The 17,950-nt window shown below is 58.2% G+C and overlaps 1 protein-coding gene across 17 annotated transcripts in view; it reads left to right on the forward strand.

The window, feature by feature from the left end:
* The window catches only part of DYSF (dysferlin), a 109,903-nt gene continuing 91,953 nt past the window's right edge, over nt 1-17,950 (forward strand). For 4 of the 17 annotated variants that reach the window (XM_086611424.1, XM_086611429.1, XM_086611423.1 and 1 more), the window contains exons 1-20: nt 2,990-3,083; nt 4,968-5,023; nt 5,730-5,821; nt 8,000-8,105; nt 8,927-9,041; nt 9,183-9,376; nt 9,524-9,652; nt 10,341-10,403; nt 10,582-10,632; nt 10,724-10,754; nt 11,498-11,613; nt 11,825-11,951; nt 12,283-12,386; nt 13,248-13,316; nt 13,395-13,438; nt 13,573-13,655; nt 15,516-15,557; nt 16,578-16,693; nt 17,012-17,125; nt 17,618-17,795. In XM_086611424.1, coding sequence (XP_086467550.1) covers nt 2,990-3,083; nt 4,968-5,023; nt 5,730-5,821; nt 8,000-8,105; nt 8,927-9,041; nt 9,183-9,376; nt 9,524-9,652; nt 10,341-10,403; nt 10,582-10,632; nt 10,724-10,754; nt 11,498-11,613; nt 11,825-11,951; nt 12,283-12,386; nt 13,248-13,316; nt 13,395-13,438; nt 13,573-13,655; nt 15,516-15,557; nt 16,578-16,693; nt 17,012-17,125; nt 17,618-17,795 — 1,924 coding nt within the window. Of the gene's footprint in view, nt 89-2,989; nt 3,084-4,967; nt 5,024-5,729; nt 5,822-7,999; nt 8,106-8,926; nt 9,377-9,523; nt 9,653-10,340; nt 10,404-10,581; nt 10,633-10,723; nt 10,755-11,497; nt 11,614-11,824; nt 11,952-12,282; nt 12,387-13,247; nt 13,317-13,394; nt 13,439-13,572; nt 13,656-15,515; nt 15,558-16,577; nt 16,694-17,011; nt 17,126-17,617; nt 17,796-17,950 lie in introns of those variants that run through there. The other 13 variants (XM_086611426.1, XM_086611430.1, XM_086611421.1 and 10 more) reach the window with 7 other exon arrangements.

A 17,950-nucleotide genomic window follows, 5' to 3' on the forward strand; every position in this document is an offset into this window, starting at 1 on the left:
ATGCTCCGTGTCTTCATCCTCCACGCGGAAAATGTCCGCACGCCGGACGCGGACATCAGCGATGCGTACTGCTCCGCCAGCTTCGGAGGTGCGGGGCAGGGGGATGTTTGCACCGCGGGGGGGTGGGGGGGTTGCACTGGCGGTGGCGACGGTGCTGGAGGCACGGGGGGTTGTCCTGCATCTCCACCCGCCCCCCCCCTCCATCCGCTGGGCCCCCACTGCGAGGTCCCCCGTCGGTCTGATGTGCCCCCCCCGCCATGTGCGTTGTCCACGCAGCCCCCCTCCCCCTCGTGCGTTCTGTTGCTGCCCCCCCCCCCCAATCCCGGGGGGAGTGGGGGTCTGGGGAGCCCCCTGCGCCCCCCACCCCCCGCGGGCTTCCTCCTTGCCGGGGGAGGGGGGAGCGGGCGATGCCGGGGGCGGGCATAGCTGAGCGGTGACAGCACCGGCAGCAGCCCGCGCTATTTCTGGCCTCGGCTCCGCTCTCGGGAGGCGGCCATGGGAGGGGGGGACCGGGTCACCACCCCCCGTCCTCGTCACCCCCGTGGGCGGGGGGGACCGGCGCCGCCCCACGGGTGCGCGAGGCCGGTTGCAGGTTAAGGACCTCCCCCGCCCCCCCCCCCCCCCGCTGCCTGCACCTCGACAACCCCCCCAAAAAAAGGGGTGGCAGAAGAAATGCAGCAGCGCGTGACGCATCACAGCTTGTTCGCAGCGCCCTGGGCATCCTTGGGGTGAAAATTCGTTTTTTTGGGGGTTTGCTGAAGAGGATGGGATGGGCGGGGGGGGGCCACGTGTCAGCCCCCCCGCCCCCCAGGCTTGCACCCCTCCGCCCCACCACAGTCATGCAGCTGGGGGGAACCTTCCCTGGGGCATGGAGGTCCCTGTCTCGCTGTCCCTGGGCCTGGGCAGGCAGCAGCACGGAGGGACCCCCTGGCAGTGGGACACCCCCCACACACATTCTGATGTGTCCCCAGTGCTGAGGTATCCCTGGGCCTGGAGCAACCTGGCTTGCACCATCCCTGGGGTGCTCCGGTGTCAGCAGGGCCCTGTGCCTGCGGCATCTCCTGCAGCCCTGGGGGTGCTTCAGCTCCAGGATCCGCTGCTCGGACATCCCTGTAGCTCACAGCACCCCCAGGTGCGGGTGCTCTGTCACCCTGAACTCGCAGCATTCCCAGATGCTTTTGCACCCTTGGGGCGTGCAGCATCCCTGAGTCTGGAGGATTTACCATCCCCGGGGTGTGCAGCATCCCCGAATCCGGAGGATTTACCATCCCTAAGGCTTGCAGCATCCCTGAGGCCCTGTGCTTGGGCACCCCCAACTCACGGCAGCCCCATGCTTGGGCACCCCCAGGGCTTGCAGCATCCTCAACACCAGTGATTTACCATCCTCAGGGCCCCCCTAGGTCCCCGTGATTTATCTACTATCCCAGGAGCCTGCAGGATCCCTGCACCCTGGTACTGTGGCATCCTGGAGGTTCACAGCATCCCTGGGTCCTGATGATTTACTTCATCATCTCTGGGGCCTGCAGCATCCTCGAGGCCCACTGATGTTTTTCGACCATTCCTGGGGCTCGCAACACCCCCAGCACCCGATGCTCGGTTATCCGGGGCTCGCAGCATCCCTGTATCTGAGTGATTTATTTACCATCTCAGCAGTTTGCAGTATTTCTGGATCCTGGTGCTCAGGCATCCTCGGGGCTTCAAGCCTCCCTATGTCCTGGTGATTTAATTTATCATCTTGGAGACTTGCAACATCCCCAGATCCTGATGCTTGGACATCCCCAGATCCCGATGCTTTGGCATTCCCGGAGCTCTTAACGTCCCCACATCCAGGTGATTTGTTTGCCATGCCCAGATCTGAGTGATTTTCTTACTGGCCCTTGGGTTCACAGCGTCCCCAGATCCTGGTGCTCAGCTATCTATGGAGCTCACAGCATCCCCAGATCTGGGTGATTTGTTTGCCATTCCTGGATCTGGGTGATTTATTTACCATCCTCGGGATTTGCAGCATCCTTGATCTCAGTGATTTAATTTACCATCTCTGGGGCTTGCAGCATGCCTGGATCCCGGTGATTTATTTACCATCCCAGGGGTTCACAGCAACCCCAGATCCCGGTGCTTGGGCATCCTTGAGGTTCACAGCATCCCTGGGTCCTAATGATTTAATTTACCATGTCTGGGTCTTGCAGCGTCCCCAGATCCAGGTGATTTATTTACCATCCCTGTATATGGGTGATTTATTTACCGTCTCTGGAACTTGCAGCATCCCCGGATCCCAGTGCTCGGGCATCCCTGGAGCTTGCAGCATCTCCAGACCTCAGGGATTTTTTTACCATCCCTGGATCTGGGTGATTTATTTACCATCCCAGGGATTCACAGCAAAGCCAGATCCCAGTGCTCAAGCATCCTCAAGATTTGCAGCATCCCCAGATCCCAATGATTTAATTTACTATCTTTGGGGCTTGCAGCATGCCTGGATTCTGGTGCTCAGGCATCCTCAGAGCTCGAAGTATCCCCAGATCTGGGTGATTTATTTTCCGTCCCTGGGGCTCGCAGCATCCCCGGTGTTCACAGCATCCCCGGATGCCGGTGCTCAGGCATCTTTAGAGCTTGCAGCATCCTCTCATCCAGGTGATTTATTTACCATCCCCAGATCCGGGTGATTTATTTAGTGTCCCAGGGGTTCACAGCATCCCTGGATCCTATTGCTTGGGCGTCCTCGAGGTTCGCAGCATCCCCAGATCCCTGTGATTTATTTCACACTCCCGGAGCTCTCAGCACCCCCGAATCCCGCTCTTCGCTCTCCCGTTTCCTCGCACCATCCCGGCTCTTGCAACCTCCGGAGCCACCACTCCGAGGCGCTTCGTGTCGCCTCCCGGCCACCTCCCCCACCCACCGGGGAGGGCCGGGATGGGAGGGGGTGGGGAGGACCGGATCCTACCCCTGCTTAAGCCCAGCTTGGCCTCCCCATACCCTACTCCATCTCCCAACCATGCTGCGTTGCTTCCTTCAACGAGCCACCCACCTCCCCAACTTGGAGAAGGGGGACAAGCAAAGCGACCCGGTGGCCAGCTTGACTTTTCGAGGTGAGGGGGATCCCCCTAAATCTCATCTGGGGGGGTGGGCTGGATGATTTATTTTATCATCTGCTCTTAGAACCCCTCTTTTCATCCAGCAAAGCCCGTTCTCTGCGGGACGCCCGGCCAGGACTTATGTCCTAACTGGGTGTCCTGCAGAAACTGGGCTTTGCTAAACTCCATCCTTATCCTAAATCCTTCCAAAATTGGATTGGGGGGGTGGAATTTGGCGCCGGTGGTTTAGAGCTGACCCCCAGCATTATGGGATTTAAAAGTGGTGGGGGTGAGCCCCGGCGAAAAGAAGGACTGGGGGGTGTTGCATCCTTGGGCACTCGCAAAAATCCTTCTTGTGCTTTGCTCTTCTTAAAGTATTTTAATTATTAAGATGAGGTTGATAAAAATAAGTCTTTATCTAGGGGGTGGCAGAGGACAGGGGTCTCGGGAAGCGAGTGTTGCCTTTGTACCTCAAAAGCTCTCACTGGAGGATGTAGCGCTTTTTTTTTTTTATTTGGCAGCCGTTTCCTGGTGCTGGAAAAAGTCCATTTTTAGAAAAAAAAAAACCCACCCCAAAAAGTAAAAATAAGGAAAGGAAAGAGATGAATGGCTTCTGACCCAGTCCTTCCTGTGCTGGGTGGGGGGAGCGATGCTTCTCCCTTCCCCGCCACCTCTGGGACCCTGCATGTGTTTGTCCCACGATGGGTCCTGGGTGGGCTCCGTCCATCTGCTGCCAAGGTGGAAAGCGGCTCTCGATGATCCCGAGAGTGCAGGGGGAATTCCAGGGATTGTGGAGATGAGGCATAAACAGGAGAAGTGCCTTAAATCGAGGGTGTTTGACGTCTCCCCGGCTTGGTGCCGGTGCCCAGACGTGCCATGTCGAGACGATGGCAGCTCTGGCTCCTTCCTGGCACCAGTTTGGCTCCTGGCAGCCGGTTCAGCTCAGGAACGGGGTGTTTAGCAGAGACTCTTTTAAAATGCAAAATAGGAAAAAAACTTAATATAGTGATGCTAAAACAACAACAAAAAAGGAGAATATTTTGAGGGAGCGGCTGGGGCTCCCTGCTAGCCCCGTGTGCTGTCCCCCAGCCTGGGGTACCTATAGATATCCATAGGGCCGGGCAGGGCGCTGGGCTGGTGTCCCCAGGGTTTGACTCACCGCTATTGTTCAGCTTTTCCTTTTCCTCTTCCCTCCCGTGACGTGGCCCCTTGGGGCCCAGCGGGCGTTCGGCTGGTTTTCAGTGGGATGTGAGCATCGTGGTTTTGGGGTGCAGGTGGGGGGGTGCTCTTCGGGCAGGGCTGGGGCCCCCCAGCACCGGGGCTCCTCGGGACGGTGGCTTTGGGTGGCTTTGGACGGCTGCGGTCCCATCCCTGGGGACCGGGTAGCAGCATCCCCATCCACATCTTTAGGGGTGTCAGTGGGCCAACCCCCCACCGTTCAGTGTACCAGCATCTGACGGCTGTCTCAGCGGCTCTGTGTCCTGCCTGGGACTGTGCTAAGGTTCAGGTGGAGGGAGGAGGATATCTGGATCCCCCGAGGCACCTTCCAGCCCAAAAACCCACCAAGCAGCATCTGGGAGCCTCCTGCCTGCTCTGCTCCTGGGGAAACTGAGGCACAGCACATCGAGATGGCTTGCCCGGGGTTTTCCATCAAGGCTCGTGCAGGGCTGGGGCTCGAAGTGGGGTCCCGGAGCCTGTCTGTGCCCCTCCCCAGCCCATCCTGCATGCAAGGAGCTGGGGCCTGATCCTGCTCTGGGAGCTGCAGGTGTCGCTGAAGTCTCAACTCAACCCGTGTGTGGGGGTTGGAGCTTTGTTTTGGGGTCAGAGCTTCATTCTGGGGTCTTGCCCCGTGTTCTGGGGGGGGAAGCTGGTCTGATCCGTGTGCGTTGCTCCCTGCAGGCGTGAAGAAGAGGACTAAAGTCATCAAGAACAACGTGAACCCTGTGTGGAACGAGGTGAGGGTGGCCCCATCCCAGTGGGGAATGCTGCGGGATGTGGGCGCGAGGCCGGTGAGGTGACACAGGGGCTTGCGTGGTGCCGGGGATGCCCCAGGGGTGCCACCCCACAGTGGGTTTGGGGATGATCCCCATCACGGGCAGCTTTGTATCCAAAATTCCCAGTGAAATTCCCAGCACCAGAGGCGTGGGACTGGGCTGGCTGCGCACTGACCTTCGCTCCCACCTCTTCCTCTTCCATCAAGATCTTATCAGGGCTGAACACGCACATTAAAAGAAGCTGCTTAAAAATATTGCCGCTCAGGGGAAAACAAGTGTGGTTTCCTCATCAGCCCAGCCCAGGGAAGGAGTTTATTTTCCAGTGCCTTCTTCCTTCTGCCCCAGACTCCTGTTTCCACGGGTCTGAATTAAAAAATAATTAAAAAAAGGGTGTTTGGTGAGCAAACTAACACTGTTTTGGTGCCGAAACGCTTTTTTGCCAACTCCTGCTGTTTCCTCCTTTGCTTTTAATCCATGGGGAGGGGAAGCCTCTGCCTGGGCTGTGGGTTTATCCATGGATTTGCCAGGAAATTTCACCCGAGGTCAGTGCTGTGATGGCAAAGTGGCTCCAGCATTCCAGTTCTCCATCTGACATCCTCCGGCAGTGCTGGAGCCAATGCTGATCAGCCGGCACTGATCCTGGCTCCTCTCTCCTCTTCCTCTCCAGGGCTTTGAGTGGGATCTGAAAGGAGCTCTCCTGGACCCGGGCGCTGAGCTCACTGTTGTCGTGAAGGACCATGAGACCATGGGGAGAAACAGGTGGGAGAAGCGCCAGGGGCCGGTTGGGACCCTCCGGCACCACTCCCAGTGCCGAGGGGATTCAGACTCCCGGTATGGAGAGGTTTCGGCTGCTGCAATCCGCGGGGACGGTGACGCTCTTGCGAGTGGGGCCCTCTCCGTCATGAGGGTGATGGTGGATTTTTGCTTTTCTTTCCCTTGGGAGAAGATCCCAGCCTGCCCGTGAGCACGGGTGCTGCAAAGAGCAAACAGGGTAATTAATAGTGATGGGCAAATAACGCCTTGTCTTGGCTGCTGTTGCTGTCTGAAATCACAGAATGGTTTGGGTTGGAAGGAACCTCAAAGATCATCTAGTTCCAACCCCCCTGCCATGGACAGGAACACCCTCCACTACACCACGTTGCTCAAAGCCCCATCCAACCTGGCCTTGAACACTGCCAGGGATGGGGCAGCCACAACTTCTCTGGGCAGCCTGGTCCAGTGCCTCACCACCCTCAGAGGGAAGAATTTATTCCTTAGATCTAATGGAAATCTCCCCTCTTTCAGTTTAAAGCCATTGCCCCTTGTCCTGTCACTACACACCCTTGCCCAAAGCCCCTCTCCAGCTTTCCTGTAACCCCTTTAGGTACTGGAAGGCTGCTGGAAGGTCTCCCCAGAGCCTTCTCTTCTGCAGGCTGAACAGCCCCAACTCTCTCAGCCTGTCTCCATAGCAAAGGTGCTCCAGCCCTCGGATCATCTTCGTGGCCTCCTCTGGACCTGCTCCAGCAGCTCCATGTCCTTCTTGTGTTGGGGACTCCAGAGCTGAATACAGCACTGCAGGGGGGTCTCACGAGAGCAGAGCAGAGGGGCAGAATCCCTTCCCTCGACCTGCTGCCCACACTGCTTTGGATGCAGCCAAACATCGGTTTGCTTTCTGGGCTGCCAGCACACGTTACTGGCTCACATCCAATTTTTTACCTGCCCGTATCTCCAAGTCCTTCTGCACAGGACTGCTCTCAATATATCTATTTACAGTTTGTACTGATGTTGAGGATTGCCCTGACCCATGTGCAGGACCTTGCACTTGCCCTTGCTGAACTCCTCCGGCCTGTCCAGGTCCCTTTGGATCCATCCCTTCCCTCCAGTGTATCAGCTGCACCACTCAGCTCGGTGTCATCGGTGAACTCACTGAGGGTGCGCTCAGTCCCACTGTGTATGTCAAGGATGGAGATATTAAATAGTATTGGTCCCAGTATGAACCCTTGAGGAACACCACTCGTTACTGGTTTCCACTTGGACATTGAGCCATTGAGTGCGACTCTTTGGATGTGGCCATCCAGCCAATTCCTTATCCATCTGGCGGTTCATCCATCAAAACCATACCCCTCCTTGTGGGGGACTGTACCAAAGGCCTACAGAAGTCTGGGTAGATGACATCTGTAGCTCTTCCCTTGTCCGCTGAAGCAGCTGTTCCATTGTAGAAGGCCACCAGGTCGTCAGGCATGATTTGCCCGCGGTGGAGGCACATTGGCTGTCTCTAATCCCCTCCTTACTTTCTGTATGTTTTGACATGTCTTCCAGGAGGATCTGCTCCATGGTCTCATGGCGCTGTTAGGACAGCACAAAGTGGTTTGAGGGCTTTCCCAGCTCTGGGTTGGGAGGAGTTGGGCAGCAGCACTGGACGCGCTCCCTGGCCAGCCCTGGTCCGTGGGGGAATCAGCACTGGAAGGGTTAACCCGAAGCAGAGCACCAGGGAGATGCTGAAACTCAGCGAGGGATTTTCAGTTTTATGGTGATTTAAAATACTCCTGGATGATGGTGGCACAGAGACAGCAGCCTCAGCTGCCAGCCCTGATCTCGCCCACCTCCACGAAACCCCCAAGCCCTTGTGCCTGTTTTCCTCTGTGCCAAAGGAAAACCCATCAGCGCTTTGGTTTATGGCTCCTGGTTCCTCCGCGTGGAGTTTTAGGTGCTTTTCCTTGATAAAAAAGGGATAAAGTCCCCAGAGGTGCTTGCTCTGGTTATCTCACCCGGGCTGGGTCTGAGTCGTCTGGTGCCTGAGTCATCTGTCCTGCCCGGGGAGCTGCCCACGGGGGATGCTGGCAGGAGTCCCCCCACTTCTGCCCCTGCCTGCCGGTTGGTTGCTGGTGCCCAGGTTGCACCAGCCGCGGTTCCTCAGCCCCTTCCCCTGCTGACGCCCCTGTTGCTCTTCACCTCCAGGTTTTTGGGAGAGGCTCGAGTGCCCCTGCGAGATGTTCTTTCCTCCCCCAGCCTGGCAGCCTCCTACAACCTGCCCTTGCTGGACACTAAGAAGCAGAGCACTGGGGTGAGTCCCTGCGTGGGGACCAGGACCGGCAACGGCCTTGCCAGTTGCAGCTCCCAGTTGGAGACCAGTTGACCCATCCTGGGCTCTTGGGCTTTGAGATTCAACTTATGGAATCATAGAATCATTGAGGTTAGGAAGGACCTCAAAGGTCATCAAGTCCAACCGCCAACCCCACACCACCATGCCCACTAAACCATGGCCTGAAGTGCTGCATCTACACATTTGTTGAACGCTTTGAGGCATGGTGACTCCACCACTTCCCTGGGAAACCTGTTCCAATGTTTGACCGCTCTTTCAGGAAAGAAATTTGTCCAAATATCCGATCTAAACCTCCCCTGGCACAATTGGAGGCTGTTTCCTCTTGTCCTATCTCGAGCTTTCAACGAGCAAACCCAGCAGCTCAGGGCAGGGGGCAGCAGGAAGGGGACCTCCTGCACCATGCCAGGGGACCCACCTCCTCCTGCCCTGGTGGGCCCCTCTGCCCCTTGCCTTGAATTCTGGGGAAAGCTTTCCTGGGGACAATCCTGTGGGAGATGGGTCAAACCCCTGTGCCAGGCAGGCGTTGGCGGTGGGGCTGCTGTCTGGTGGGACGGAGTCTGGGGGGTCACCCCTCTGGGACCCCGCATATCCCTGGTGCCCCCGTGAGCCCTGGGCCACCTCTCCCTGATGTCCCTCTGCTCCTTTTTCCTGATGTTTGCTGAAATACCACCGCTGTTTTGGCAGGCCTGGACGGAATGGTGCAGATGGCATCTGACACCGAGGCTCAGGCCCCAGGAGAGCATTTCTGGATGTCCGTATATCGAGTATTTCCTTTTTTCCAGGCTTTCCTCATCCTGCAAGTGTCCTACATCCCCCCACCGGGAGCTGCCCCCATCTTCCCCTCTCCAGCCCCTCCGGAGCCAGCACCGGCTGCTGCTGAGCCTGACACAGTCACCGGTAACCAGAAACCTCTGCGTGTGGCACCAGGAGGCCTGTGTTCCCCCCGAGCATCATGTTTTTCCCAGCTGGACCTGCCTGCCCTGCGGTCCCTGGACCCACCTGGCTCATCTCCTCCTTCTCCTTTCCCACCCCGTGCAGAGACGGCCGGAGAGGAGGAGACGGAGGATCAGGTGGCAACAGGGGATGAGACGGAGCCCTCCTCCTCCTCGGGGCCGCCGGGGCCTGAGCCGCCCTCGCTGCCCCGCAAACCCCCCGTGCATCACATCCAGGGAGTGAAAAGGAGGAAGAGCTTGCCCAAAAAGCCTCTATCCAACAAGCCGCAGGACTTCCAGGTGAGACGAGGCTGGTGGGGATGAGATGCTCTCCTTGAATCCACCTCCCCAAGACCCCCCAACCTGTCCTTACTTGGGGGGTTCATCACCATCTCAGGACAGGACTGACTCCAGTGACCCCCTGCCCTGTCTTCCCCCCTGTCTCAGATCAGGGTGAGGGTCATCGAGGGCCGGCAGCTCCCTGGGGTCGGCATCAGGCCCGTGGTGAAGGTGACGGCCGCCGGACAGACCAAGAGGACCCGGATACGCAAAGGCAACAGCCCCTTCTTTGACGAGGTGAGGGGGGTGGTCTGTGCTCCAGGAGTGTCAGGGAAGGCTCAGGAGCATTATGGGTTGGGGTCCTGAGGGATGGAAACCCTGGTGCAAGCCCAGAGGCTGGGATGTGACAATGGACGCTTCAACGGCAGAGAAGCTTAGGCAGCAGCAGCGAGCCCTTGGCAGGTCCAGCATCCCCTGCCTTCATGCAGGGCTCTTCTCGGTCACCTTCCTGAGGTGACCTACATGTCCCAGAGCCCCTGGTAGTGTCCCGGTGGCCTGTCCTGGGCAGGGGTGGGCAACGCAGCCAAGCACGTGGGATGGGTGCACTCGGGCGGCTGCGGGTGATGCGTCCCCAGCCCTGTCCCCACTCTGGGTGCTCCAAGCCTGCTCTTTGGGTTGTCCCCAAAGCCTGCTCCAACCTGCCCCTGGGCTTTATTTGGAGACCCCCCAGGAGAGCTGGTCTGGATGTTGCTTTTGTGAACCAGCCGACTGGAGGATGTTGGTCATTGGGGTGCACCAAAATCACTCAGCACAGCCCCAGCGGGAGGCTACTGCTGTTCACGGGGTGGGGTCTCACCGAAGAGGAGGGGATGGAGGCTCCAGCCTGCGGAGCTGGGGGCGTGGGAGAGGCCGGGAGGTGTGTACGTGCCTTGCGGGGCAGCTGGGGCTGATCTCCACCTGGCACCCTCGCCCCTCGTTCCTACAGACCTTCTTCTTCAACGTCTTCGAGTCGCCGGCTGAGCTGTTTGACGCGCCCATCTTCATCACGGTGAGCTCCGGCGAACGCCTGCCGTGTCCCCGGGGCGATGTTCGGGGCCGTTGCCCCGTCCCCTTCCCTGCAGCCCCCCAGGAAATGTCCCCCCATTCCCCACATGGGCACGCAGCGCAGTCCTCCATCCTTGGGGATTTGGGTTGGTTTTACTGTTTTTCTTTATTTTCATCCACAGGTTGTGGACTCTCGGTCCTTCCGGACGGACTCAGTGATCGGGGAGTTTCGGGTAAGGCTGTCCTCTCTCCTGCCCCCCCAGTTCTCCGCCACGCCGACCCACGGGGTGATCACTGGACTTTCTTTGTTGTTTTGTTGCACAGATGGATGTTGAGACCGTTTACACCGAGCCAAGTGAGCCCAGCGCTGGGTCTGGGCCGGGGTCACCTCCCGTGGCTGGGATGATCACCTCCTGTGACTGGGGGGGGGTCACCTACCATGGGGGTGGGGTCACTTCCCGTGGCTGGGGGAAATCGCTCTGGGAAACCCTTTTTTGGCCAAACGTAGAGGAAACACACATTCACGTTACAGCTTTCCTGTATATGAACCCAGACGTGTCCCTGGATCCATCATCCCCTCCCATTTCACTTCCCTTTCCCAAGACGTATGTCCTTGAAGGCTTTCAAATTGTGCCACTGGCTCGCTGGCAGAAAGCCCCACCAGTGCAGCCCAGCTCGTTGTTTTTGTTTTTTGTTTTTATTGTCTGGCTCATTATTTTATCTTTTACCTTTTATTTTGTCTCAAAAAAGATAAGATAATGCTTCTAAAGAATTTCCTACCCTAATCACTGCAGAGAACTTGGTAGTTTTAGCTGTAAAGAGTTAAGAACTACAAGGCAAATCCCTTGATAACATGGCTTTAGCCTTTGGTCAGCCCTGAAGTGGTCAGGCAGTTGGACTAGATGATCATTGTAGGTCCCTTTCAACTGAAATCTCTTCTCTCCTCCTCTCTCCTCTTCCCATGCCCTTGCCCTTGCCCTTGCCTCCCCTTCGGAACATAGTATTTATTACAAAAAAAACACCCAACAGCACCCCTGAAGCCACCTCCCTGCATGTCTGAGGACCAGCACACAGGTCTCAGTCTCTTTTCTCTCCTAGAACACGCATTCCTCAGGAAATGGCTGTTGCTCTCTGATCCAGAGGACTTCTCTGCCGGGGCCAAGGGCTATCTGAAAGTCAGCCTGTTTGTGCTGGGGCCTGGAGATGAAGCTCCTGTGAGTATCACCCCGGCTGCAATGGGGAGACCTTCCAACTGTGGTGCTCTACCTCCCTGAGCCGTCAAACCTCATGCCTGTTCCCAGGGAAGCTGCAGCTTCAACCTTCTTCTGTTCTGGGGGCAAGCTGCTGGATTTTGGGGGTTTGCTGTTCATTTCAGGACTTTTGGAAAGCTTGGTCATGTTTTCCTCCTGTCCTGTTGTCCTGCAGCTGGAGAAGAAGGAGATTTCTGAAGACAAGGAAGACATTGAGGGCAACCTTCTGCGCCCCACCGGGGTCACCTTGAGAGGGGCTCACTTCTGCCTGAAAATCTTCAAAGCTGAAGACTTGCCGCAGAGTAAGTGTCCCCCTGGCTGGACTGGAGTGTGCTGGATCTGGCCCTCGGCATCGCAGCGAGTCGTGAGGTGCCAGAGAGGAATGAGGGCAAAGATAAGGAAGCTTTATGCGTAGCCTTGGTCCAAAGACCTTGCAGATATCGGTCAGTCGTAACATACTGGGAGATAAGTCTCTTACTGGTGCAAACTGGTATTTACCCTCCTGCCCATCGCCACCTGCCTGGAGCAATGGGGATGCACAGCCCGGCTGGTGGGACAGCCCTTTCCGGAGAGCCAGGACCACCTGGACACCGCATGTTTCTGTGAGCTTTCAGCATCTTCTTCCCCTCCCAGTGGATGACACTGTCATGGACAACGTCAGGCAGATCTTTGGCTTTGAGAGCAACAAGAAGAACCTGGTGGATCCCTTTGTGGAAGTCAGCTTCGCAGGCAAGACGGTGAGTGCCCAGAGCAGGGCGCCCCCTCCCTGGGCCCTGGGCTGGGACTGCAGCTGCCAACGGGGAAAACTTTGCTCCTTTGCTTTGCTGGAGTGTTGGCAAAGGTCCCACCGGTCGTTGTCACACCTCATCTGCTCTCCCTCTGCACCATGATGTCCTGCAGCCTGGGTTGTGTGCCACAGCTGAGGTGGTGTCCCGCAGCCCAGGTGGTGTTCCCGGCCCCGTGTCCTTGTGTGTAACACGTGTAGAGCCAAGCAGTGCCACCAGAGCAGTTTCATCTCTGGGCTCTTCGTGGTGCTGTTGCATTAAAATGAGGATGGAGGAGCTGAGCTCGGGGGAGAAGCGGTGGGGGTGGAAGGTGGTGCTGCTCCTACCATCGCCTGGAGCAAGTGGCTGGTGTCCCCGTGCCACCCAGTGCCCCCCCCCCGTGACCAGCCGGGCCACGGAGGTGACTCCGGTGGCTTCGCAGAGCCCTTTCCTGCTCCCTTTGCCACCGGGTCCCCTCCAGCCAAGCCCTGTCACCCCCAGCCACTGCTTGGCTTTTGGTGCACAACAGCTCTAAAGGGCGAGGGTGCCTCCGGCCCAGAAATCATCCCCTGGGGACGGTGTCTGGGGAGGGGACGGAGGCTCGGGACACTATCCCAAGCAAACCCCGTGGGAAGGGGGGGAGTTTCTGGTGGTCCCGGGGGAGTGACATCCCTGAGCAGTGCATGGCATCCTCTGCCTCTTGCGCAGAGGGCTTCACCTGCACGGTGCAGAGCCCCCCTGGGCCACTCGTGGTGTGGGGTCTGTACTGGGGGACTCTGAGCCCTCCTGGCTGTGGGGGGCACTGACGTGTCACCGCCTGTCTCACACCTCCAGCTCTACTCGCGGATCCTGGAGAAGAACGCCAACCCACAGTGGAACCAGTGCCTGACGCTGCCGGCCATGGTAAGCGTGGGCACCCCCACAGCCCCCCGCCCGCCCTCGCCACCACCCCTCACCACCCTCTCCCACCTCTTTTCCTAGTTCCCTTCCATGTGCGAGAAGATGAGGATCCGGGTGACTGACTGGTGAGAGGGGAGGGGGTCCTGGGGGGATTTCTGTGGGGAGCGCTGAGCTGGAGGAGTGGGACAGGTTGGGGGGACCCCCTGGGGAAAACCCTCCCCTGGTCCGCGGTGTGACGGCGTCCTGGGCTGTGTTGTAGGGACCGTCTGACACACAACGACGTCATCGGCACTGCCCACCTCTGCATGTCCAAGATCTCGGCACCAGGCGGGGAGCTGGAGGGTAAGGCGGGGGGCAGGGTGGGATTTGGGGCACATGGCTGTGGGGGAGCACTGCATGCCAGGGGTTGGAGGGTGGCGTTGGCGTGATGGTGTTCACAGCCACAGTGGTCCCCGCCGGGGTGCCAGTGCTGGGATGTGTTGCTCACCAGCCTGGGCTGCGGCACCAGGGACGCTGTTGCATCTTCCGCAGCCAGGAGGAAATGGCCTGCCTCTTGTAGGCAGGATAGGTACCTTGAGTTGAGTGGTTAATTAGTAGTTCATTAGCTCAACTCAGTCCAGCTGGATAAGAATGATTAGTGCCATAATTCCCCCTTTTTGTTTTAGTATTTTTTGTTTTCACAAAGGCTTTATGGGTGAGCAGAGACCCGGCCCATTCATCCAACTCCAGCACGCTTCCCTCCCGCGAATACCACGTCGGGGCTTGCGGCTTTACCTTCTTCTCCGAAGGACTCGCTTGAGCTCCCGGCTCTGGCTCTGGCTCCGGCTCTTTTGGCTCGGGCTCCTTTGCAGCCAGGGCTCTCGGCTCAGCGAGGGAGTCAGGGCTTCCCAGGGTCTCATCGATGTATCACGTCGGGGTCACCAGTTGTTGCTCACCAGCCTGGGCTGCAGCACCAGGGACGCTGTTGCATCTTCCACAGCCAGGAGGAAATGGCCTGCCTCTTGTAGGCAGGATAGGTACCTTGAGTTGAGTAGTTAATTAGTAGTTCATTAGCTCAACTCAGTCCAGCTGGATAAGAATGATTAGTGCCATAGGGATGGGGTACCAGAGGCTGCTCTGATGGTGGACTGTTCCTGATTGGACCTGGTCCCTCCTGCTTTGTGCTTTTGAAGATCTCCAGGTTGTCCCAGGAGCGCTGGGATGGAGGGGCTGTGGGGCCGTGGAGTGCCGGAGGTTTTGCTTTCTCTTGCCGTTGCCACACAGAGGTGGTCCTCTGGGGAGTGGGTGACGGGCAGCGGCATCACTGGCGTGGGAAGATGCCGCGTCCCACCTGCATGTGGCCCCACTGGTGGCTCCTCCTTAGGTGGCCTTCGGGGGCTGTCATGGTGTCACGGTGGGATGAGGGCTCAGGTCCAGCTCTGAGGGTGCTGTTCCGAGTCCCAGGGGCTCTCTGACGCGAAGGACTGCTGTGATGGGGGATCGGTTGGGTGAGGCTGATGCTGTGCCCCGCGGGAGGGCAGGAGCTGGGGCACTCGTGGGGCTGGTGGGGGCCAGGGACAGAGCCTGCCCTAACCTGCCCCACCATCTCTTCCTGCTAACGAGCTTTGGTGGCATCTGCAACCCCATGGGGACTCCCCCCGCTCTGTTTCTGGTGCTCTGAGTGTCTCCGAGGCTTGTGGGTGCAGACCCCTGCCCCACCACGGGCACCCCCCTGCTGCAGGGATGAGCGTTCCTCCAGTGCTGCCTGGCCGTGCATGCAGGGTGCGGAGTCGGGATGCAGTACTGTTCTCCGCCATGGTGATGTGTGTCCAGCTTCCCCCTTCCCAGGGAAAATGCAGCTTCTGGGCCAGTATGGAGAGAGAAAGCAGGAGCGGGGAAGGAGGAGGGGTCTGCGAGGGGTCTGCCTGGGACTGTCCCACACCACTGCTGAGACCCTCTGGCTCCCAGGGGAGTGCTGGGGCACCGTGGGTCCCATCCATCCTGGGGCTCCACCAGCTTTCGCAACACATGGAGCATCCATGAGAGATGCCCAAATCCTCCCGTTTCACACCAGGTGGAAACCAGGGCAACTATGTAACAACCTCCCCCTTTCTCTCTTTAGTTGGCACCAACAGCCTATGAGAGCACCCACCCCCCTTTCTGTAACCCTCCATCCCCCCCGCCAGTCTTTCCTAACCTCTTCTCCATCTCTTTGTGCCTCAGATGAGTTTCCTGCTCTTGCGAAGCCCCTGAAGGCCGCAGACCGTACGTGCCCCCAGACGCTCGGTAACTGCTGTGCCTGTTCCGCTGCCGTCGGGGCCGGAGCGGCGGCTGGAGCCGGGGGGGCATTGGCTGCGTTGGGCGCTCTGGTGGGGAGAGGGGACAGCTCCAGCACAGCCTCCCCCTGCACTCGGGAGTGGGGAAAGGTCTCCACTGCCCCTCCCCACCACGGGTGTGGGGTGTCCGCGTTGGGCAGTGATGCCTTTGCGGTCCGGTGTGTGTTGTGCAGAGCTGGTGGTGCACGGGGGCTCGCAGCAGGACCCTGCCAGGGGTTTCTGCCCCTTCGCTGCTGCTTCTGCTTGAGGTTTCATAGAACCATAGAATGGTTTGGGTTGGAGGGGACGTTCAACATCATCCAGTTCCAACCCCCCTGCCATGGACAGGGACACCTTCCACTACACCAGGTTGCTCAAAGCCTCATCCAACCTGGCCTTGAACACTTCCAGGGATGGGGCAGCCACAGCTTCCCTGGCCAACCTGTTCCAGCGCCTCACCACCCTCATTGTAAAAAACTTCTTCCTAGATCTAATCAAAGTTTCATAAAAAAAAGAGTGATTCTCTCCTGGGGCTCTCTTACTGCCTTAAGGGGAGCATGGGGCCAGCACCTTGGCTGGTGTAAACCCTCTACGCTGGTTCACACCAGCAAAGCAGTGCTCTCCTTCTCTGGGCACGCTCCCTGGGACCAGGGGGCTCTGTGCCCCCCCAGCCCCACACCCACCTTGTCTTTCTCCTGCAAAAAGGTAAGTGGTTGTAGAATCATGGAATGATTTGAATTGGAAGGGACCTTAAAGATCATCTAGTTCCAACCGCCGTGCTGTGGGCAGGGACAAAGGGACATGGGTAGGACTCAAAGGGAGTGGAAAACCACAGCATTGTGGTACTCTCCAGCTGCATGTGTGTGGTCCCCACGGTCCTGCAGTGAAGCCCTGTGGGGCACGTCTCCCTCGTGGAGGTGCACGAGGTGCCCTTGGGACTCTCTAACGGCTCTTTCCCCCCACTCCCCAGTGGATGACGGGCTGGGGTTCCTGCCCACCTTTGGTCCCTGCTACATCAACCTCTACGGCAGCCCCCGGGAGTTCACCGGCTTCCCTGACCCGTATGAGAGGCTCAATTTAGGAAAGGTGACGTCGGCTTCTTTCCAGCACAACCTAAACTGAACTACCAACCTTCCTTGCTTAAAAAAAAAAAAAGCTGCTATTAACCCAATCTGGCTTTGTTATTAGGAGCCTGCGCTGTGTTTTCTGCCCCTGGCTGTTCCCGCTGGCTAATCGCCTCCTGGCATTGCTCTGCTGCCCAAACGCTCTCTACCTCTGGAGCGCTTGCAGAAATACTTTGCCTCCTCTTGCTCCTCTCCGAGGAATGCTGTTGAAAGCAAAGGCAGAGCTCGACTGCGGGGAGGGGGCACCGGGGTCCTGACGCTGTCCCTGGTCTACCCCAAGGGCGAGGGCGTTGCGTATCGCGGCAGGATGCTCGTGGAGCTGGAGACCAAACTGGTGGAGCACGTGGAGCAGAAGGTGGAGGACATTTCTGTGGATGACATCCTGCGGGTGGAGGTAATGGGATCTTCGTGGTGTATCCAACCCCGTGGGCTCTGGGGTTGGCCCTTGGCATCACAGGGACAGGTGGTGGTCCTGGGTGGGTGATGTCCCCTGAGCGGTGGTCGGTGAGCTCCTGGAGGGTGTCTCCTGCTGTGTGTCTCCCAAGGTGTCCAGCCTGCTCCATCTGAGCTGCTGCTAGGTAGAGAACATGGAGGGGTGGGAGATTTGCTTCAACAGAACTGAGGAGCTCAACTCGAGCACTGTTGCAAATGTGCTCCTTTTGCTCGTTTCTTCAGGTTTAAACTGCGTTTTTTTATGGAAAGTTCTAGTCTTGTCCTTTGTCAGGTTTTTCCTAAGTAGCTCCCTTGCTGCAGCACATGCTTTTCTTCCCTGCAATAAACTTTTTCACTTCAGAGGCCTTGCAGAGCTGGTGGGTGCTGGAGGGTCTGTGTGTAGGAGAGTGGTGGTGGTGTCTCCTCCATGGACATGGTCCTGTGCCTGTTGCAGAAGTACCTGCGCCGTCGGAAGTACTCCCTCTTTGCTGCCTTCTACTCGGCCACCATGCTCCAAGATGTGGACGATGCCATCCAGTTTGAGGTCAGCATCGGTAACTACGGCAACAAATTTGACACCACCTGCCTGCCCTTGGCCTCCACCACGCAGTACAGCCGGGCCGTCTTTGATGGTGAGCAACTTGGAGATGATCAGGCACTGGGACGGGCTGCCCAGGGGATCTCCATCCTTGGAGGTTCTCAAAACCCAACTGGACATAGTGCTGGACAACCTGCTCAAGGTGACACTGCTTGAGCAGGGGTTGGACCAGATGACCTCTGGAGGTCT

The sequence above is a fragment of the Tauraco erythrolophus genome, chromosome 5 (assembly GCF_009769465.1).
Source record: "Tauraco erythrolophus isolate bTauEry1 chromosome 5, bTauEry1.pri, whole genome shotgun sequence".
In the NCBI taxonomy this organism is placed as follows: Eukaryota; Metazoa; Chordata; class Aves; order Musophagiformes; family Musophagidae; genus Tauraco; species Tauraco erythrolophus.